The sequence below is a fragment of the Primulina tabacum genome, chromosome 5 (assembly GCF_025594145.1).
Source record: "Primulina tabacum isolate GXHZ01 chromosome 5, ASM2559414v2, whole genome shotgun sequence".
Taxonomy (NCBI): domain Eukaryota; kingdom Viridiplantae; phylum Streptophyta; class Magnoliopsida; order Lamiales; family Gesneriaceae; genus Primulina; species Primulina tabacum.
The window spans coordinates 3,386,852-3,411,177 of record NC_134554.1 but is presented as its reverse complement, the minus strand read 5'-3'; the positions used below and the strand labels follow the sequence as shown (position 1 = coordinate 3,411,177).

Genomic DNA, 24,326 nt, shown 5'->3' with positions numbered 1-24,326 from the left:
GTCGTAGAACAAGTTGCTAAATCATGCATTGAATGGTCAAAGGATAGGGCCTATTTACGATTTAACCTAGCTTCCCCATGTTATCTTTTCCAGTGTATCAAACTCATAAAATTTTATCTTGGGTTACAAAATAAAAATATATTTTTTCATCTATTTAAGAATAACAACCAAAACAACGATCTTTTAACTTTGTATATTTTGTGTTCGGATCTTAATTAGTATTTGAATTTGAGTTTTAATCTTATAAAACTGTTGTTCTTTGTCAGACTCTGACATGAAGACCGTAACATTGAAAATGTTGACGTATTCTGAAAAAAAATGATAAACGCAGAAAATATATATATAATTACCTTATATTTTTACGAACCGATGATTTTATGTTTCTGCTTACACCCAAGTCGTGTTCATAATAGCTCGTTTGACATTCAATCAAATGATCCCACCAATACTCGTGCATCAAAATGAAATCATATCCAATATATATGACAATATTAGTGGTCCTAAAACAGATTTATCATGTCATAATAACATGTCACAATAAAATCAAATCTGATATCATTTATTATAATGTAAGAACCCAATCAATCGATCTTTGTACTTCTTGTTTCTTTCATGGATAGTATGATTTGTACTGCTTATCGACGAGATGAGAAGCTCCTGTCTAAAAGGCCTTAAGAAAGGAGGAGTTGATGAATGGAGTCGAAGGAATGCACTTCCAACAAATACACCACCACTCCGCAAAACTCGATTTATTTCAGCTACCTGACATAAATCCAACAAAATAGGGGAACAATTAACCAAAATTTAACCATTTCGATCAAATTTAAGCACATATTATCGAATATTTTAATCGGGAAAAGAAATACATTCGGATAAGTATATAAGAGAAGAAAGAAAAAGACATAGGTGATGTGTAGCATGGACCCAATCTAAGAGGGAAGTATATATATACCATTTGACTTGTTCTCTTTCCTCTTCAAAATATTAAGATTATATTGTTTTTTGTATATTTTTTCATTTATATGCATGAATTTAATATGTCATAGTTTTAGGTTTGCTGGTATGAACCAAAACATAGTAGGGACTCAAACAACCGAACAAGAAAACTTACTGCATTGGAAGGAGATGGCCAGCAATGCAAGGCTGCACCAGCACGAACAGCGTCAATGGAACCAGATGGAAAGGGAAGCCTGGAAATGTCAGCTCTCACAAGGGGCAAGATTGCTGAAAATTATAGAACCAAAAATAACCAATGCCTTTTACTTTCTTTTGCACAAATGAAATATCCATATAAGAAAGAAAACTCACGAGCTCAAGATAGAAATGTCATCTTTTATGAAATCATAACATTGGCGAAGCATATTTTCTGAAAAATCAAGAGCGCTAACTTTTGAATAGGCCCCTGATTTGGCAAATTTCCTGGAAAACAAACAACTTCCGCAGCTAACGTCTACGAGGATGCCACCTTCTGCTGGTTTAAAATAATCTTGTGCCATCTTGAACTGAAGAGGATTTCACATAGATGTTATAAAGATTCAAGAATGAAAGATTTGAGATGTTATTGTGCTAAAAGTTCACACAGTCAGCTAGGGAGACATGTCATTTCAAGCCTGAGAAAAATAAATTACACACCGCGTTTGCATGACAATTGAAGTTGGAAAACCAAACTCTGACGGTCAGCTAATTGACTTTTATCAAGATAACTCACAAATGAACAGGTAAGGCCAAAGGCAAATAGTAGAATACCAAACATTTATCCCTATGAAATGTTTTCACAGAAGACACACCAAATTAGCTATTACTTCATGTATAATCATTTGAAAAATAACATAGTACGCAAATGTGGCAATTGTAGGAAACTAAACCATTCTCATTTATATACAAGTTGGTCCTTTTAGCTCTAAACTAGTTGTTAGAATGAGGCGCAGTCAAGCATTTACGTTAAAAATAAGATTTAGTTTGAGGCGTAGTCGAATAGTTACGTTAAAAATCAGTATATTGAAAAGTAAATTACCTTTTAGATTTACATACTTCAGTCACACTTTCTAAATAGTTTAGCATACGCACTACAAAGAACAGATGCATGCAAGTATCCACTGCCATAAAATTTATACACACTTATCGATACAGTCAATGAATATAATTTATATATTCATGTACTGATTAAATCAGTAACTATTCCACCTTCTTTTTCTTTACTTCTTTTCCTCTCATCCGGTAGCAAAACAAATTATCGAGTTTGTCTAAAAATTTCTTGACCTTATTGAGCTTGAAAACTATATTGTACCCTTGCAAGTAAGAGGAACAAAACTTTACCTCTTCTTGAGGACCAGGAAAACCACTAGTGTTGAAGTTTTGGCGCCAGCAGCTCTCATATACAAAAGAAACAAAAGGACTCCTGGCAAAAGAAAGCTTTGAAGTTAAACTCAAGTAATTACACCAGTTCCAAAATCTAAAGAACCTGATATACAAAGATTTTTTTTCCTTCATAAAAATAAAAAACAAGGAAGTATTCTTCGATTCGTACAAGAACTGGGAGCCATTCTAGAGAAGATTATCATGAAATAGAAAAATGTGCATTGCTCGTTCTCATACATTCCAGGGAAAGTCCACTAACACTCTCACAATGACTTCCCTTCCCAGAAGTAGATAAATAAAGCAGCTGGAAAGTGTAGCAACTTTACCAAATATCAACAAACAGAAAATCTAGTATGCAACACATAAAGAGACAAACAGACCCCTTAAACCTAAGATTGTGCATTTGTCAAAAGTCTAAACATCTATTAATTGTGGCTTTGGGACAAAAAACAACCAATATGACCTACATGATATGCATAAGGGTGTACCATATTATAAATATTTTTGGTAGCACAAGAAAGAGAGGTAGAAAGATATGCTTCAAAAATAGTCGAGCATCAATTAAAATAGAGAAATCCAGGTTATCAGTCTCTGTTTGAATGTTCCAGACGCAAATATGGTTTTATATCACAAAACAGTGAATAGTAATCATATATCAACTATTTGTCAAGAGAGTTGCAAGACTTTTACTTCATTTAAGACAACATTGCTCCACTGATTTCGGACTACAACCATTATCAATTTTCTTCGTAAAAAGGTTCAGTACACCACAATTTGTTTATGTCAGATGGAATGCTGAGAACACAAGATTCACAAGAATTTAAAAGATTTTCAAGCAATATGACTTATGCTAAAGGTTAAACAATATGAAGCAGAGAATTTCAAATTACAGGCATTTTACAAGTGGCAATGTGTCATTAGCAGTTACAGTAAGATCAAGATAAATGTTTTACATGCTTCAAATTTACTACCTGAAGAGTTCTGTTCTGCTGGTTTTGACTCAGTGTATTCTTTTGCCCATCAGTTACAGTAAGATCAAGATAAATGCTTTTGCAAGAATATGATTTCTTACACGTCTTACACTTAAAACCAGATCTATAGATTGCTGGCCCGCCAACATTTCATATTTGAATCTAAATTCTGCTTAAAGATCCCTTACTAGAGAGCATAATGTATTTCACAAAATCAAACTTATAAGTGAAAACCTGAAGGCCCTTTCCTTATTAGTGGTTCATAGCAAATGGGGCATGCAAACAAGTCAAAACTTGAAGAGACTTCACTTTCTACGGTGGATTCCTGGTAAGAACAGAGTCCCCCAAAAGGAAAACAATTCTAAGTGCTCACTAAGGCGTTTCGAGTTTAAATGCCCAAACAAGGATTGCACAAACATAAGAAAACACTTCATTCTTCCCTCAGGCAAGCGTGTGGTTGTGAATTTTAATAAGAGTTGGAGGATTTTAGCATACATTGCATGATACTATCCTACAAGCCATTTAACTCGGATTTGCAAATAAAAGATTCAGGCAATACGTCACCAAAAAATTAGTTTCAAAAATTAAGTAAAAGCTAATTTTTTCATACATCTGCGCTGATGAACAAAATGAAGTGAGAATATCAGGGAAACAAGCTCTTGAATCCAAAAAAAATGTAACATTTCTCAAATCTTTGATTCATAACCCTCGAATTTTAACACGATCCAATTCCCCAGCTTAAAAGTCTCAAAAGAATTGCAGAATAGTGACATCTAAGCCTATGCTTTCATCGATTCAATCAAAGTGTTCACGGTACTTCAAGAATCTGAGATACTAAACAATGGTCGTATAAATAATTACAATTGTGAGTCAAAAGGAAGATGGCAATCTCAAATTGAATAATAATTCTTGTTAAAATTTCTACCACCGATCGCAATTTGTGTCATATAAACTAAATACACACACCTCAATTTGAACAAACACGATATATTATCCATTTCAAGGGAGTAAAATGTGAAGAGAATTACTGGGTCTAAAGCAACAGCAAAGGTAGCTCGAATTCTTGAAGAGGAAAATCGCGGCCCGGGACATAACCGGAGATTATGAAAAGGACAAGAGCGTTTTGGGAAAAAGGCAAGATCTTGGTGGAAGAGAAGCGACTTTTGAGCAGTAATTCCATACTCTACTTGTATTGATGATGGTGATTATGGGTTCTCTCTCTTCTTCTGATCGACGATTTTTTTGTGGGATCGATATACATACAAACACAAGCCTATATATATAGGGGTTTTCACCAGAGTGAGGAGAAGTGGAGAAGATTTATGGTAGTTTTCTTTCATTTTTTTGAGTGAATTGTGTGGCCGAGATGCAGGGATTTTAAAATTCTGGTAATATCTTTGTTGAGCTTTGTTTATAAATTTTCATCTGGTTTATGGGGAAAAAAATGCTTGGCTAGCTTTCTATATACTTTGCGTTGATTCGCAAGATGCATATATATTAAAAAAATTCGTTAAATATTTTTTTAAATATGAGATATTATATTAAAATTTAAATGTTTTTTATTAAAAATATATTTTTTATATTATGAAAGATATGATTATTTGATTTTAAAATTTAAAACATAGATAAAGATTTTTTATTAGGATATTATAGATGAATACGATGTCAATTTATTAAAATTGATTTGATGAAATTTTTATTAAAAAAAAAAATTAGAGCGTGTAATGTGGAAAAAAGTTATTTTTGGGTTGTGTTTTAATTTTTATTGGGCATTTTTGGGTTCTTTTGTAAAAAATGATAAGTATTGTAAAAATTGATCAAAATAGAACTCGAGTGATTAACATTTTGAGTTGATAGTATTTGAATTTTCATGTTTATCTTCCTATTTAATAGTTTATACGTTGACAATTAAGTTTATATAAATGATATTTTATCAACATGAATGTTTATTTTTCAAAAACTTGATTTATAATCGAAAACTCAATCTTAAAACTCAAACTCGATATTGAACTTAAGTTCGAGTTCTGAAATTTTTCCTAATCGGGTCAGAGTAAGATGGTACTTGAGCTCGAAACATGTGCAAATATTCCATATTGTCTCGATCGACAACAGAATATATTAAATCTTTTGATTAGTGAAATGATTCTGCGGATATGTTTATGGCACCACAAGCAGATCTTGTCTAATATTGTATTGTTTTAGACTCTCATTTTTATTTTCGAAGTTGTTTGATATATTCAAATCAATTGATTTATTTTTTCCTTTCGTATTCATTTTATTATCTCTTTAATAATGCAGGCGATTGAATGGAAATAATATCAGTGGAAGCATCCAAGTGAGCTTGGCAATTTGGCTAACCTCGTCAACTTGAGTAAGTCTCTAGTGAGACGGTATAACAAATTTTTATCTGTGAGACGGGTCAATTCTGTCGATATTCACAATAAAAAGTAATACTCTTAGCATAAAAAATAATAATTTTTCATGGATGACCCAAATAAGAGATCCGTCTCACAAAATACGACCCGTGAGACCGTCTCACACAAGTTTTTGCCCATCAACTTAGATCTAACTCATCAATTAACAGGCCACATTCCACCATCTTTACCCAATTCGACTTCTTTACAATTCTTGTGATCTTATATATTCTTACTCACATCATTTTTTTTTTTGTTCTCTCTCTTTACCATTTATTGTCACTCATTCCTTGTTAAGTAATATGGAACACTCTGTTTGAATATTTCCATTTTGAATCATCACGTCGATAATCTGATGGTTTACCCTTAAAATTTTGTTGAGTAAATCTTGATTGCTTATATTGATATTGCCGGCTATTAAATAGCAACAAGTTAACCGGAAAGATCCCGAACGAACTTATTCAACTGGCTCAAAAAGAGCTCATTACTGCTTTTGTTAGGATTCGTTCTTCAAGGTTATGGGATTGCAGCAACTCACACACACAACAATATAAACACCTGCAAAGAGATTTACGTGGTTCGGCAAAGAAGTGCCTACGTCCACGGGAGAGCAACCAATCTTGTATTGAATGAACCAAGGTACTCGATTACAATTACAATTACAGAGTTTCTAATCAAGAACAAAGAATACAATCTCTTATGATTTTCAGATCTCTCTTCTTCTCTCCTTTGAATCGCTCCTCTGTAATTTCTTTTCTTTTCCGTCGTCTTTCTCAAGCCTTCCATCTCCCTTTTATATCCCCGCCTACCATCGATTAAGAAGCCTATCTGTTACACCTGGCAGTTGGTTTGTTATCCCAATTAGCCGTTGTCTATAACTGAATCCCATCCATCGACTTGGCTTGACTCAAGATGCCAACTTGCGAGACACTTACTTCACAAATCTCCACCTTGTCTCCAAGCTTGGCTACTCTCCATTCTCCACCTTGATCTATTCTGCAGTCACTGTATTAATCAAGTGCAAGCATGACTTGAACTTGACATGAGGCAGTGACTTTGTTAGCATATCTGCAGGGTTGTTTTCAGTTGCTATCTTCTCAAGTTTGATTTCTCCCTTAGAGATGATATCCCTTACAAAATGCAGCTTGACATCAATATGCTTCGATCGTTCATGGAATACAAGGTGCTTTGACAGATGGATCGCACTTTGATTATCACAGTTTACCACCACATGTTCTTGTTTTATTCCAAGCTCGGCTAGGAGTCCCTTCAGCCAGATTGCTTCCTTAATTGCCTCCGTGACAGCTATAAACTCTGCTTCGGTAGTAGACAGAGCTACCACTGATTGTAATGCAGCTTTCCAGCTAATAGCTGTACCAAATAAGGTAAAGACATAACATGTTACGGACTTTCTTGTGTCTATATTCCCTGCAAAATCAGAATCCACAAAACCTTCAAGAGGTTGTTTTGTGATTCCATATTGATTATTGAACATTAATCCCACATTCACTGTGCCCCTTAAGTATCTTAGAGTCCATTTCAGCGCTTCCCAATGAGACTGCCCCGGATCGGCCATGAACCTGGAAATCAAACTTATTGTGTGGGCTAAGTCCGGTCGACTACAAACCATCCCATACATGATGCTTCCCACACCACTGGCATATGGAACATTCATCATTTTCATCCTCTCCTCTGCACTTGTTGGTGACTGTACCAGGGAGAGTTTGAAGTGGTGTCCTAATGGCGTGCTAACTGTTTTAGCATCATGCATATTGAAACGTTTGAGCACTTTCTTTATGTATGTCTCTTGGCTCAAAAACAGAATCTTGTGGTCCCTTTTCCTTGTGATTTCCATCCCTAATATCCTCTTGGCTTTTCCCAAGTCTTTCATTTCGAATTCTGAACTAAGCAGCTGTTTTAAAGCTTGTATTTCACATTTGCTCACACTAGCAATGAGCATATCATCCACATACAGTAAGAGGTAAGTCATCAATCCAATGTCTCCGAGTTTAAAGTAGACACAACTATCATAACTACTCCTTTCGAAGTTGATCTTTAACATAAACACATCGAACCTCTTATACCATTGTCTAGGACTTTGTTTAAGTCCATAGAGAGATCTTTTAAGAAGACAAACTTTTTGTTCAGACCCTTTTGGCTCAAATCCTTTAGGTTTTTCCATATAAATGGTTTCTTCGAGCTCTCCATGGAGGAATGCGGTTTTTACATCGAGTTGTTCAAGCTCCATGTCCAAGTGGGCTACTAAAGCGAGTATTATTCTTATAGAGCAGTGTTTGACAACCGGGGAGAAAATCTCATTGAAGTCTAATCCTTCCAGCTGAGAATAACCTTTCGCCACCAACCTTGCTTTGTACTTAAATTTTTCTGATTCTGTCAGCCCTTCTTTAACTTTATACAACCATTTACTTCCTAGTATCCTCTGCCCCTTGGGTTTGTTTACCAGCTGCCACGTATTGTTTTTCAGTAAGGATTGAAGTTCATCATCCATTGCTTCTTGCCATTCTTTTCTTTTGCTGCAAGTGATAGCTTCCTCATAGGTTGCTGGCTCAAGGGACTCCACCTCTTCAGCTACAGTAAGAGCATACCACGTTAAGTCTGCATGTGCATACCTCTTAGGGGGTCTCACTTCTCTTCTCGGCCTGTCTCTTGCTAAAATGTGTGTTTGTTGATCCTGGGCAGTAGAATGATGATCTGTAATTCCTGTGGAAACTCCATCTTCTTCTTCTACCACAGACTCTTGTGGGGTATTATGAATTGGCTCCACCTCAATTGGTGTTTCTTGATAACCTATTTTGCTCATCACAGTGCACCCTTCTTTCCATCCATAGCCCATCTTGCTTTCATCAAAAGTGATGTCCCTTGTATTAAAGCATTTAGGACCAGTGGCTTCCAAGTTCCATACTTTATATCCTTTGACTCCATCCGGGTAACCAATAAAGATGCATCTTAGAGCCCTTGCTCCTAGTTTATCTTGCTTGATATGGGCATATGCCAAACAACCAAATACTCTAAGGTGTGAGTATTCACTTGGGCTTCCTTTCCACAATTCCATTGGTGTTTTAAAATTGATAGCACTTGAAGGGCATCGGTTTATCAAGTAGCATGTTGTATGTATAGCTTCTCCCCAGAAAGATTTAGGTAAACCATCACTTATTATCATGCATCTCACTCGTTCTAACAGTGTACGATTCATCTTTTCTGCTACCCCATTTTGTTGTGGGTTTCCAGCAACAGTCCTGTGTCTTGTGATTCCCTTTGACTTGCAAAGTTCCTTGAATGATTCAGAAAAGAATTCTAATCCATTATCTGTTCGGAGATGTTTCAATTTTCTGTCCAGTTTATTCTCGGTTTCCTGCAACCATTCTTTGAATTTCAGGGCTGCTTCATCCTTTGTTTTCAATATGTAAACCCATAGTCTTCTGGTATAGTCATCTACTATGGACAAAAAATATCTCCCTCCTCCATGAGTTTCTGTCCTTGAGGGGCCCCAAAGGTCAACATGAACATAATCTAGGGGCTTGTTTGTTGTGTGTTTACCACTTCCGAAGTGCACTCTTTTTGATTTTCCAAATATGCAGTTCTCACAAAATTCTAGGCTTTGAATTTTGTCCCCACACAGCAGGTCTTGTCTTGATAATTCAATCAACCATTTTTCCCCCACATGGCCAAGCCTTAAATGCCAAAGACTTGCATTATTGGCTGTCATTTGTGCCATAGCAGCCCCACCTACCACTGTATTTCCTTGAAGTACATACAGTGAGTTCCTCTTTACAGCTTTCATGACAACTAATGAACCCTTCATCACTTTCATAGTTCCATTTTCTGATTTAAACATGAAACCATCACTATCAAGAGTCCCTAGTGAGATCAAATTCCTTTTTAATTCAGGAACATACCTCACTTGGTTCAGTAGCCTGTCTTGTCCATCGTGCATTCTCAATCTGATAGAGCCAGTACCTTTAATTCTGCCTGGCTTATTATTTCCCAGTAGCACTAATCCTTCGTCAGATTCTGTGAAGCTTTCAAACCAAGATTTCATAGGGCACATGTGGAAAGTGCATCCCGAATCAAGAATCCAGTCATTATTAGGATCTTGATCTGAGATCATGAGAGCTTCTGCTGATTCGTATCCATCAACTACAGCTGCTACTTCATCATTTTGTTTGGGCCTTTCTTGGTATCTTCTTTTCTTTTCTGGACAATCTCTTTTAAAGTGTCCTTCACGATGGCAATTGAAGCATTTATACTTTGTTTGACTCTTTGAATTGGATCGATTTCTTGGCCCCTTTTGCGATCTCTTTTCTGTTCTTCCTCGCACATGAAGTATCTCACCTTGAGGTTCTTTTGTTGTTTGATGGGTTCCTCTGAAGTTCCTTCGCTTGAATGGCTGATAAGACCTCTTCAAGTGAGATTGTCTTTTCTCTTCCATACAACATAGCTTCTCTGAAATTGTCATATGCATGAGGGAGTGCATTCAGAAGAAACAGAGCCTTGTCCTCCTCTTCAAGTTTGATGTCCACATTATCCAGATCATTCAAGATCTTGTTGAATTCATCGATTTCATCCAGGAGATTTTTCTCATCTCTGATCTTGAAGGAGTACAAGCGTTGCTTCATGTATAGGCGATTGGCCAAAGATTTGGCCATGTACAACTTTTCCAGCTTATTCCATATATCTTCTGCAGATTTCTCCTTTGAGACTTCACGAAGGACTTTATCTCCAAGGCTAAGAATGATTGCACTATGGGCCTTCTCCAGAATTGTTTCCTTTTCTGTGTCCTTCATGGTTGTAGCCATATTTGCTTCTCCGTTCAGGGCTTCGACAAGTCCTTGTTGCACCAAGATCGCGCGCATCTTGATCCTCCACAAGCCAAAATCATTTTTGCCTGAGAATTTTTCAATGTCGAATTTTAACGAACCCATCCTCGTAGATTCCCACAGACGGCGCCACTTGTTAGGATTCGTTCTTCAAGGTTATGGGATTACAGCAACTCACACACACAACAATATAAACACCTGCAAAGAGATTTATGTGGTTCGGCAAAGAAGTGCCTACGTCCACGGGAGAGCAACCAATCTTGTATTGAATGAACCAAGGTACTCGATTACAATTACAATTACAGAGTTTCTAATCAAGAACAAAGTATACAATCTCTTATGATTTTCAGATCTCTCTTCTTCTCTCCTTTGAATCGCTCCTCTGTAATTTCTTTTCTTGTCCGTCGTCTTTCTCAAGCCTTCCATCTCCCTTTTATATCCCCGCCTACCATCGATTAAGAAGCCTATCTGTTACACCTGACAGTTGGTTTGTTATCCCAATTAGCCGTTGTCTATAACTGAATCCCATCCATCGACTTGGCTTGACTCAAGATGCCAACTTGCGAGACACTTACTTCACAGCTTTAGTTTTACTGAACTAAACTTTATTTGCATTAACAGTAGTTCTTGTTTTACTTTTAATGAGAGCAGATATTTTATTGGGAATCTATCGACTCTTGATTACATTTTTTTTGATCCAGGGATATCTTAGATAATATTTGGACAAACGTTTCGCTTCCGCATGCAGATAAAAATAGTAGTCTTGCCAAATCTTACATGTTGTTTAGTTTCCATTTTCATCAGTGTTGAATAATTGTAAAATAAGATAAATGTTTCATTCTTTTTCTTCTTTTTTTTCCTTAGGAATTTGAATGCATTCTTTCAACAAGATATATGATGGCAGATAGTTGAAATCTCTTTCCATCTCCTTATCTTCTCTCTTTCTCCATTGAAGGAACTGAAATAAATCTTTATGAATATGACAACAAAACGTTACAACAAAAAAGCCATTACACGACATTCTTCTTAAACTACACGCACTATTTAAACTGCAAATATGGCCAAGTAGTAGTATATTGTGATTCGAAAGAATGCCGAATTGGCTTTGGCTTGGATTCTACATATCAAAGAAAGGGTTATATTTGAATCCCTTATCGATGCTGCTGCTACTGAGAGATGCACGAGTGTTCTTGGAGGAAGATAAGCTTGCTTGTGTCGTCATCAAACGTTGTCCATCTTTTAGAGTTGTGCTGCCTCGGATTTATGTTTGAATTTCCCACATTTCCAACATGGTCCTTGAATTCTTTTCTTACCACATCTAATACAACATCCCCGTGTTTATCGCACCATGTCCTAATATTGTGCAGTGGAGTAAGAGCAAGTATTTTGGACTAAACTAAAATACAGAAAAAGAAGGGTTGAAAGATGTTGCCATTACTTGGGAAACAACTTTTTCAGGTCCTCCTTGTCGACTGGAAGCCTAGTTGAGATTTTTTCAATTTGATCTTCCCTAACATATTAAATGTCTCGTTAGTGATGTACTACCGACGGTACACATAATCAAATCCTATAAGCAATGCTTACGACAGATGAACACGGGGATTCTTTGCACCGAGTTCTTCTTGGATCCGTGTTAGTTCCTTTTTCACGTTCTCTCCTAGAACCTACAAATTTATTTAACATTCGAAATATGTCATCTCCCCTCTACATGAAAAAAACAATGTCTTGGAGATATTGAAAGTGAAAATGGTGATGAAGAAAAATATTACACCTTGTCGATGAAAAAATCTGTTGGGGCGCCGTTTGGATGCAATTTCCTCTTCATTTTCTTGGTGTCTGGTCCTTCCGCAAATGGATTGGCTACAAGCTGCTGCGTATAGCTTACACCATCTGATTTTCCACTTAGGGACAGTGGAGCTGTTTCATCCTCAGAATCGTTTTTCTTCCATTTCCTGAATCCATCGAACCCCCATGATTTTTTTTTTGGATTTATGTTATCTTTTCCCTCAAGAACCGAACCATTTCCACTACCATCACCACCATATATTTCCTTTGGTTCTCTCAAAAGAACCCAAAAGGTTTTCTTTTTCCCTTTGTCGCCACCACTTCTTGCCGGTGAGCTCTCGACCATTAAAATGGACTTTGTTTCACTTTCTTTTTCATCTAAACGCCCATTCCAAAACGGGTTTTTCGAAGAAATGGCAAGTTCATTTCGAGGAAAACTGAAGTCTCTTTGTTCTGCTGGCCTAATATTATTACATCCTATGCCACTTATATCATCCTGGTACTTCACACTTTTATTTGGTGATACAAAATTGAAAGCAGATGCAACCCCTTTCCTTTGCTTTACTGGTGACCCTACTGTCGGATTACTCCTCGATGTCAATATCTCAAACCGCTTCTCGTCTTTCAAGTCTATTACAGACCACTCACCATTTGAAGCTTCCTTTTGAGCCCCTCCAACTATTACATCTTTCGCCTCAATTTCAGCTCCCTGGATTGCTAGCCTCTGCAACAAAGGCCTCTTTGATGCATGGTACTCTTCCTCTGATATACAATTGGCATAGAGTAACTCCTGGTGAAAATATATGCATTCAACATCATACAATATGAGATTATGTTCGTTGTCGGAACTAAAAAAAAATTACATTGAATTTACAATTTTCTTCAATTATAGCGTAAGTCAAATATGAAGTAAGCCCATCAAAATGCAGCAGATTGCTACAACTATTATTATTCCAACTCTCTTAATCTTAATATGTAGGTATCTAGATGGAAAAATATACTATAAAAGAACAATGATTGTTTATCACAATCTTTAAAAACATTATCATGGATTCATCATAATCATGGTATTATTATTGAATCTCGTTTTATTATGTTAGAGCAAGCCAACACATTCTTTCCATGAACATACGATCATTTCTTGGAATTCAAACCCATGTAAACATAAAATGAAAGAACACACAAAGCCCAAACTCCGTAAAAAAGTAAATTTTACAAAGATAAACTCCTTAAATTAAAGCAAACAAGATTAACCAGTTAACCCTTATCAAGATCAATCACATGATTCAAAATCAAACTAACCTGCAAGAAGATCAACTTATCCCTCAGAATAGTGGACGGCTCGTAATCGATGGGCGAAGCAATAAGCCTCTCAAGAAGGTGAGTTCTGAAAGCAGATACCTCATATTCTTCTATGATCCCCTCTTTACAAAGGCCCATCAATTTAAGAATCTGGTGAAACGAATCTTGCTGCCATTTCAGATTATCTGACTGCTGCTTCGACAGCTGCTGCTCCGCAGCCAAAATAGCCGGAAGCCTCCGCTTCTTGTATGAAAATGGGAGGATTGTGTTGCAGATTGAGGTGATTGAGTCATTCAGTGATCTGTAGTACGTTGTAGTGTATGTATGCACCATTTTCTTTGCAGACTACCTCTTTTTTTGCGAGGATTTTCTTGCTGATGGATTCAGATATGTTTTCTGGATTTTTATTTTGTAAGGCTTCTTACAATAGATTTGGTGTGAGAGTTTGATTTGTGGGTGTTCTGTAAAGTAAACGGTCATTTGCATTAGCCGTTGGGTTTTCAAAACGTTTGGATTTGCCTTGAAACGACGACGTGTAGGGCTTTTATAGCTTCCAAGTTTTTACAAATCTTCGACTTTTGTGTTATAAGAATTTGAAACAATTTGCATTTTCCTAAAGGCCCTGTTTATGCAATCTACATCAAACCATTCACTCATGTTTCACAAATTACACAACAAATTACACAATCTTGAAACATCAGTATTGTTCGCATGTTACATAAGCATTTCCTAAATATGACATCGCCGATACCATACCCTTTATTGTACATAAAATGGCAGCCACACTTTTTCATTGTTCCATCGGCAAGCATGTTCCCTGCTCCTTCTCCCTCTCCTTCACAGGCGGTGATCTTTCTTGGCCTTGCGAATCCCTGATTTCAATTAATTTTACTTGATTTAAATCATCCACAAACTTAATCTTGTTTTTAGGTTTCAGTTTGTGTTCGCCAAATTAAATTCTAGAAATATATATGTATAAATATTATCACCTTTTAATATCAGATTTCAGATGGGATTTCAGCCTTTCATCCAACCTTTTCTTGGCTTCTCTGGCCACCGTATCAAGGTTCTGATCCCCTTCCTCCTGGCTGCCGATGGAACTCCTCTGTTCATTCACAAAACAAGAACCCATAAATTATAATAGTAATAGAAAAATAAAATATATAAAAACAATCCATCGGATCCCCCGTTGGATTTACCGTTGAAGAGCTTGAACTGATGCGAAATCCATGGTTTCTTTCGTAGAGACATAAAGAAAAGTTGGCGCCATGGTTGGAATTGTTGGTCTGAGAGGAGAACCTCCTTCTTCTTGCAGCTTCAACCCCGGGGAGCATTCCAGCCATTTTTTTTATTGATTTCAAGAATCACAGAAGCAAGGAGAAAAAAAAAAAATTTTTACAGGGTTTTATTCATTACAAGATTTCGTTTTGAGGCTTTCCTCGATGTTTCTTGGTATCATTTTGGGAAGTTTCCTTGATGTTTCTACTTTCAAGATTGTTTAATAGAATATTAGTGTCGTGTTTGAAGTTTCTTTTAAATAAATGGATTTAATTATAATTACATAACAATTTAGAAGAAAGCAAATAAGCAGTGGACTTGTGAAAATAGTAGGTTAGGCAGAGCCTATAAATTAGATTTTGGATAAAATTAAGTCCTGAATTTCTAGTGGTTTTCCTAAACCAAACGGATATGTTTGTTGGACGGTTCTGTTACATTAATGAAATTATATATATATATATATAACTCATTATTTTAGTCTATTTTACACCAACGTTTAAAATTTATAATTATATCTTAAGTCTGAGATAAGAGGTAAAGCTAAAATACATCCACCGATGTTTGGGATCCAATTAATGCAAATCTTTATTATGCTAAAAAATAAATAAAACAAAAACATGTCTATTGTGAGCAAGTTGCATCGCTTCAATTTATTTTATTTACTGACATATTGCTTTATTTTTTACAATATTTATGAATCTATATCAATGAGATCGATCGATTTGATTTATATTTTTTTATGAAATATAATAATTTTGATAATAAAAAATGTATTTTTTTGAATTCAGTCGAGTCGGAAGTTCATCTAACAAATTTGATCCATAAAACTATTTCACGTGATTTTTTGTATTTTCTAAAATAGCAATCTATACAAGAATATGAATTTTTAATACTATATAAATCGCATCAAAATATTACTTCCTCAAATTATATGAACACCAATCCGTTTACGTGTATGAAAACACCCCACAAAATGGAACCAATATATAATTTTATCGCTAAAACAGATTTCTACTTTATTGTGACTGTATTTTTTTCATATTAGTAAATTGATATGTTATTAATTGATGTACTTGAATTCAAAGGTAAGTAGGTATCTTATGAGACGGTCTTATAGATCTTTATCTGTGAGACGAGTCAATCCTACCGATATTCACAACAAAAAGTAATACTCTTAGCATAAAAATTAATATTTTTTCATAGATGACCCAAATAAAATATGCATCTCATAAATACGACTTGTGAGATCATCTCACAAAATTTTTTGCCTTCAAAGGCTCTTCTTCGCTGATCATGTTTAAGTTCATTGATTATAAAATTGAGGTAAAACTGCTATTTAGTCTTTTTTTTAATGTTTGTCAAATTTCATATGTAGTATAATATTTTTGAGTATTTTCAATTTTAATCTTTTTTTTTACAAGACACCAATATAATTTTTACATGACATCGATATGATTTTGATTTATGTTGTGTGATATTTTTTCAAATGACTCTCCAAAACAAAGGAGAAGGCAGATATATAATTAAAACAATTAAATATATTTTAAATAAATTCAATAAATTAAACATTATCGATAGTAACTTAAATAATTTGATCACGCATGTTATTGTAACAGGGACACTGTTATAAACCCATCACAACTCTTACGATGTTTTGACGTACGAAAATCATTAATTTAAACGGACAATAAGCATTTTAATATATAATTTTCAGTAATCCATTTTGTCAGGCGCAGATACTGTACGCCCCAAGAAACAAAGTACAGATTTAGGTAGATTTGAACGAACATGCGGATAAGGTTACAAGTTGGTCACAACCAAATATAGATTCGACCTGATATCAAGATTGTACCATTGAGACGAAGTCTCAGATTCAAATGTCAATTATAATATTTTCTTCCAAAAATAATTAAGATTACACCCATCTCAAACAGAGTAGCCGGCAGTGTTTAATCCTTTTTCTCAACGAATATGTGGATGGGGAGACAAGTTAGTTGGTCACAACCAAATATAGACATGATCGGCCGATTATTTGTGATTCATCTCACATCAAAATCACATAATTGAGATGAAACCTTAAATTCCAAACTCAATCCTAGTATTTTCCTTAAAAAAAATTAAGAATCCGCCCCAATCTCGAAAAGCGGAGTATCAATCAATAAAAACCCCTTTTCCAAATCCAAATCTAATCCCCTACACACACACACAAACTGACACACTCACTCGTGGATGGACACTCGCCAAGACCAGAGAGCGAAACGCCAAAAACCTACATTGATGGAGTACGAGAACAACCCTTGCGTTAGAGTACACAAACCGAAAAGATCTCTGTGTTTCTTTTGCTGACGCCACCGCCATCATCTCTATGTTCAGCATCCTCCGTCTTCGTCTTCGCCTCCGCCACCGCCGCAGCCGTCTTTCAATGAAGAAAATCCAGCGGTGATATGGGACAAAACGAAGGGGCCCCGTGATAATTCTTTATCGGATATCAGAGAAAAATGCCGTTCCATGTTGGGTCTTCCTGGATCCAGACAAAAGAGGCATTCGTCCGCCGATTTTCGGTACGATCCTTTGAGTTATTCTCTGAATTTCGAGGACGGGAATCGTTGCGACGATGAGGCGCCGTTCAGGAATTTCTCCGCCAGGCTGCCGCCGTCTCCGCCGTTGATTAACGGTTTCGAGAGAGTTTAATTCGTTTTTCTTGGAGAGTTCTCGGCCTTTCTGTAAATAAATTGTCATCGGCATTTCACATTTATTAATGTATAAACTTTTTTGGTACATTAACCCTTCGAGCGAATCCATTCTCGTGATAATGCTTTTTGTTCTTTCTTTCATGCTTTGCAAAGGGCAGGAAATAATCTGTATCTATATAAATATACGAATTGAATTGTGATTTTACTCGATTGTTCTCGTTAATTAGTTGTCATCATTAAATTTATATCATTCTCTTCCTCATCTTTAATTGCTTCCTCATCTTTAATTGATTATTCTTGTATTTATTTAATTGATTCTTTCACTCATTTTCATGTGTCCTACACTTTCTCTTTCATTCACTTTTATATATACATATTTGACCACCTCATTTTTATCATCAAATTGTTGCACAACAGTAAATAATTGTTAAACATCTCAACTTCTTTTTCACCAAAAAAAAAAAACATTTCCATTGACATATGTTATAGTACCTATAGTTATTTATATTCTGAAATTTACAAACACAATCATACTCACGTATTTTACCCTCAAATTAATCTTTCTATGAGAATTGCTTGATGGGCTTGTTGAATATTCTGGTTCAATTCTTTGGTGGAAAGTTGATATGATAGATTCATGTTTCATTTTATGTTTTCTACATGTTTGATCGATTATGGTCACTTAGAAGTTGGAAGCAGTATGCATTTTGACTCTTATACCACAATTCGTTGATTTTTTTCAGCGACAATTTATTAAAAAAACTTTTTGTTAGTTGATGAAAATGAAAATTTAAAATTAGAATAGTAGTTTAATTTTTGAAGTTGAAAACTTACATACACATATGATATTAAAGTTGTGTGTTTTAAAAGTAGATATCTTCTGTTCGTATGATTTTTATCATTCGAACAATCTACTCTAGAAACGATGTCATCTTCATTAATTGAAATTTTACGCCGATGATTTATTACAAACTACGCCTACAACTGCAATGATTCTTAACCCACTATGTGATATCGCCAAAGAAATACAAACATGATACGTATTTCTGAATTTCTAACTCTTCGTATTTGTGAGTTATACATTTCATTGTATAAATTGTATGAACTTACTTATTTATTCACAAAAATTATTCTAGCATGACAATTTTCTTTTTAAATATATAAAATAATGTTAGAAACTAGATAAAAACAGTGTACATTTTGTTATTTATAATATATGAATGCTTAAAGACTATTATTTATAATAAATTTGTAGGTTGGATGCAGACCAAAAACAAGATAAATTAAAAGAACTTTGGGTTACGAAGACACTCACAGACGCCAAACAAGTGACATTAGATGATGTAACAAAAAAACGAGCTATGTTGACGGAGGTACTGCATTTACTGTTTATGAATCTTAATAGTTTTAATTACTAAAATGATACAAAACAAAAACCAGATAATTTGCCCATGCTAAATATTAAAAGTTTTAACAACTAACATTCAAACTAAACCAAGATTCGAAATGCTTCTTATTTTTACATAGAACAACTACTATTTGATACGGAGCAAGATAAAGGAAATCGAAAACAAAGCTACTCCATGGTATGAAGCATGTGATCATTGTTTCCAAGATGCTACAAAAACAAACAACAAAGCAAGTTGTGCCAATTGCATCAACTATCCAATTAAGATCATTCCAAGGTAATAAAAAATACCAATACCCAACCCAAGTTTTAGATCACGGTAAAAAAAAAGAGATGATCACTTCTTTACTTTTTTATGTTGCAGGTATAGAATTACAATCACAATTGAAGATGAGAATGAGACGGTAAGAATAACATTATTTGGAAAAGTTGCATCATCTTTTGTTGGATGTTCTCTTTAAGATTTCATTCAAATTCATGACCAGGTATAAGAAAAACAAACAAATGATTTTATATCTACATAAATAGAATATTTAGATTTTCAATCTAACAATAAAAATTTTCAATGCAAAATTTACCAAATAACCCATATAAAGATTTGCTAATTAAGTCAACCAAGCTCCACACATTCTTATTCAAGTTGGATAATTCAGTAGAAATACGTGATGACCGATGGGGTGTTAAAGATTATGGCAAAAGCTATTGAGATACATGACAATTATCCAACAACAAATGTCAATATCAAGAAATGGAGATCTCGGAAGATTATCAAGCAAACTAAATAAAGCAATGTACCGCCAAAGGTAGAAAAGTCAAATGAATTAAGCATCAACAAAAAATAAAGATACATGAAGATGAAGATGAAATAGAGATTCGAGATGACGAACCAATTGCCGCCTACAAAAAAAGAGCTAAGAAGATAAAAATCGATGGGTACAAAAAGATTTCAGGGGTTTTTAAATCAAAGACAAGAAAATGTGATGATTTTATTTGTTACCAAATAACTATTTATTAATCTATTAATAGTTATTCTTATTGCAAAAATAATTCCAACATATTTAAATAAGATTATCATATACAAATTATCTCTATTTCTCTACGTGTAACGCACGTGCATTTCTCTAGTTGAATTATAAATTTACGATACGCAAAATCTTTCCTTGTTTTTTTTTCTGAAAGTACATGACGATGATGTAATAATCACATCCCATATTCCCGTTAGAATCCCGAAACTCTCAGAGACATCTCTTTGTTCTTCGTGGCCATTACTGATCATCAGGCAGTTGGGTTAAGAAAAGAACATTGTTCGAAATCATATTTGGTTTCACATATATAACTTTCCCAAAAATCACCTAGCATTGATTATACTTAGATACGAAGCCAGAAAAATTAATTGGGCAACGGAAAAATGACTATTTTTAAAAAATATATATATAACTATTCAACAAAAAATATAAATATGGTAGTTCTTGTTACACTTCCACTTGCCTTTCTCTGTTGAGCTTCACTGCAATCTGCCGGTCTTGTTGCCTTCTTCGGCTAAGTTTCGCCTGTGAGTGTAGCTTGTTTTGGAGTTTAGATTGCTTTATCAGTAGCAAGTGTCTTCTCAGTTTAGATTATTTTTTTACTTAATTTGTGATGCTTCAGATTATATTCTCAATTTACATTATCCTTTGCTTAATTAGTAGTACTTCAGATTGCCTCGTGCCGCCAGCTTCCGAAGTCATTTGCTTAGCTTTTTTTGTCTTTTAAGACGACTTGCATTATCCCGACACTACTCTCCTATCGTTTGAATTCATTATACTCATCTTCTAACTATCTGCACGGTTCAGGTTGTCTGGCCGTCTCAGATGGCCTTTACAAGTTGAGATTCTTCTCATGTCAAGACATTGATCTACTTGTTCTTGGCTGTAGGTTTCTAATTGTTTGCACGTTCAATGGTATTAACGTTAATTGGGTCTGCTGCATTAGTCATTGTAGCTTTGTAAACTACTGACGCTCGATATTTTTTTGTCGTTAGACTTCCCGACGTCTTAGCGCATGAACTTCATCTGGTTGAGTTTTAGAGGATTACTAATCGAGTACGTACCGCGTAAGTGATCAAACTCTTCAGACCGACTTAACTAATTATGAATGCTTCATTTGGAAGAATTTGGGCCATTGCATATAAGAGTAGGAGTTTCGATGTTCAACACTCAACTTGTTCATTGAAATTTCTAAAGTCAAACTAGCTAGCTGTCAAATGGCCTTTCACAATAACATTATCTACACACACCCTTTGGCTACCTCCTCTTTTTATTAATTTATTTATTGTTAATCAATTTCTAAATTTTCTAAAATCTCGACGCTGGGTCCCAGTGGGTTGCTCCCACACAAGCAACACGCTTAAACACGGCCACTCACGTACAATATATCTCCTAACATCCATCTTCCAATTCCATCGTTTTCCTTTCTTTCATCTCCCTAAGAAATTTAACTCTAGCTCTTACTTCTTCAGTCCGTATAACTTTTATGGCGAATTCTCAAGAGACATCGGGTTATTTTGGCCAAAAACATGGCGGATACGGCCATGAGTACGCGGATTCTCTCACCGGATGCAGCTGTTTCCGGTGGTTTAGCTTCGGGTGGAGCAGCGGCGAAGTGGGGGGAAATCATTTTCTGTTGCAAGAAAGAGGAGTAGGGCCTCAAAAGGAGACATCTTTGCTGGCAAAATTCAAGAATCTAACTTCAAAGATTCACAAGAAAGTTACTAGCAAACGCACGAACCAGTTTCTTTATTCTCCTGAAACTTATGCTCTGAATTTCGCCAGTGAGCTTGAACGAGAAGAAAATGGCGACTTGATGCACAGTTTTTCGTCAAGATTTGTTTCTCGTCCACTGATTAATGATCAACAGAGGAGAATGGCTTCCTTGTGATCATACACAAATTTTCATAATTTTGATATCTATTACAGAGTAATTTCTGGGATTACTTAATCTGGCTAATTTGTTCGGTACGTGTTGGAAATGAAAGGAGATTTCGCTTATACTTTGATGCCATTAAACACATTAATTATGTTTCTGCAAGTGTATACTAATAATTCCAAAATTTCCAATCGAATTTGACGAAACATCGTTCGTCCTATCAAACACCGAAAACATTATCCAAACATATAATTTCACAAATCCCAGAAACAAGAATTACTAAATTTTAGATATTAATGGTAAAAGTTAAAATTCTCCCTGAAAATTGTGCACCAAATTTTAATTCATTTTCAGCGGGTAATCGGAAAGGACTGATGACCACATCAACATTGCCCTATAAACAAGTCCATGGGCCCAACATTGGTTTGGGCTTAATAATTAATAGCGTAAGTTAAGGCCATTATTGGGCCGAGAAGGATAAGTCTATATTTATTTATTAACTACTTTTGATCTAAAAAATTATATAAAATTCCCAGTCGCGATTCTAGTTTTATTATTCTTATGAAAAATGCAAAATATAACAAAAATCAATAACATAAATTATTACTATGATATTAATATATTTTATACAAAATTTATTTTTTGTATATAAAATTATATTCTACGCTTAAGTATTGAATTAGTCTCTTATTAGTTGTCCATCTATATAACAAATGAAAAAAATGAGTTAGTTTTTATCAATTTCTGATCCCGGGAATTTTCTATGTTTCTCTCCTTGTGATATAGTGAAATTTTAGTCATTGAATCATCAACATACGATATCAAGTTTTCTTAAAATATGAGAGATCAGTATGATATAATGATACTGAAATATGAGAAAAATTTATCACAATGAAAAATAGACTAATTCCTGATTCAGTGTATAAAAACACTTCGGGGGATTTTTAATGAGAGCTAAGCTTTAGGGAGGACACATTTATTCCTTGAGTAGTTAGTGATGGAAGTATAAAAATTCTAACCAAACTTAAGATTGAAAAAGTCAATCTTATTGACTAATCAAGCATTTCGATAATCACACACTTTAAACCTAATAAATAAATATTCGTAATATATTATTTTAAGAATATTCCGGCTTTATTTAATCTTACGGTCGACACTATTCTACTATAAATTGTGTGTGTATATATATATTTATATATATTATGGTAAATTAAATGCTTTTTTTTAAAAAAAAGAAAAGGATGCATAAAAAAAAGATGGTGTGATGAGCAAATGATGAGTTGTTGGTGTCGTCACAATTGCGTCATCTCTGGTAGAAAATTGAAGTTCGAAGCTAGTATTTGCTGTGCTTTTTCCTTTTCCAAAAGTCAACATCATTCATTTTTTTTTATTTAGTTGTTTTCTTTTATTCAGAAATCAGAACCCAGGGTTGGCGGGCCATTTTCAAAATGTATCTACTTTTTTTTTTCTTGGTCTTTGTCAACAAATCGACTTTTACTCATTAATGATCATTAAATTTTGTTTGATCAAACTGAATACGAGATTTTTTCAAATCAATAATATTATAAATTGTAACAATAACTAAAAATATGTAAGATAATCAAAGTAAATAAATTTAATTGTTCAATAATGATTTGTATGTTTTCTTTTTTAAATTTATATAATTTTAAAAGTAGGTGTCAAATTAAATTTATATAAATTAAGTTTCATATGTATATTTTGGGTATTAAAATTTAAAATTAACTTAAGATTTTGTGAGATTCGAGTTCTGTTCTCAATCTGATTCCTCGTTTCTAGAAACTGAATTCAAATCAAATTACAGTATTTGAAAGAGCTTATTTTAGTGATTCTCACTTTCTACATGCAATTTCCAAACATTTCATTGATTAAAATCTTGAAGAACTTAAAATATGTTTTTGCAAATACTCCTTAAATTTCTTGTTCCCGTTTCTAATTTTAAATTAGAAACCAAAATATAATTTCGGTTTTGGAGTCGTGATTCGAAGAAAGCCATGATCCGATCAAATTTCAGACCGATCGAGTAAAAATGCCATGATCATGTGAGTGAATTATATGTAGGATTTTACAAATACTTGTAATAATATTTTAAAAATAGCGATGTTAATTTTTTTTTTAAAATTTGCATATATAGTGAGTTGAATCTTGAATGAGATGTCATATTTGTAAGTGAATATCAAGTATTTATAAACCGATTTCTCCCACTTTTATTTCTTTCTATTCACACACGTGGTTTTGATATATTTTAGATATATTTTGTAGGCTGAAAGAACTGTTGATTCATAGGTTGGTTTGATTTAATTAATTCCATACGTACTTGTAGAGCGGCGACATATTGCTGATGAAAAATTAAAATA

The 24,326-nt window shown here is 34.4% G+C and overlaps 2 protein-coding genes and 1 pseudogene across 3 annotated transcripts; 1 reads left to right on the top strand and 2 right to left on the bottom strand.

Moving 5' to 3' along the window:
* Positions 1–444: 444 nt before the first annotated feature.
* Positions 445–4,768, bottom strand: LOC142545566 (putative methyltransferase At2g41040, chloroplastic; annotated as a pseudogene).
* Positions 4,769–11,564: 6,796 nt separating this feature from the next.
* On the bottom strand, positions 11,565–15,200 carry LOC142545564 (uncharacterized). 2 transcript variants are annotated; one of them, XM_075652815.1, is made up of 7 exons: positions 14,868–15,200; positions 14,658–14,773; positions 13,669–14,540; positions 12,353–13,156; positions 12,166–12,245; positions 12,020–12,091; positions 11,565–11,934 (listed from the first exon to the last, which is right to left on the bottom strand). In XM_075652815.1, exons 3-7 carry the CDS (start codon positions 13,999–14,001, stop codon positions 11,748–11,750), a joined length of 1,476 nt encoding a protein of 491 aa, XP_075508930.1. In that variant the 5' UTR covers positions 14,002–14,540; positions 14,658–14,773; positions 14,868–15,200; the 3' UTR covers positions 11,565–11,747. The 2 variants fall into 2 exon arrangements, 1 of the variants encoding a protein (XP_075508930.1); XR_012820305.1 differs by having other exon boundaries at positions 11,875–11,934; positions 12,020–12,107; positions 12,179–12,245; positions 14,868–15,198.
* A 6,358-nt stretch (positions 15,201–21,558) lies between these two features.
* On the top strand, positions 21,559–21,963 carry LOC142546873 (uncharacterized). Its single transcript, XM_075654832.1, has one exon. The coding sequence runs from the start codon at positions 21,559–21,561 to the stop codon at positions 21,961–21,963; it is 405 nt and encodes a 134-aa protein (XP_075510947.1).
* Positions 21,964–24,326: the final 2,363 nt, after the last annotated feature.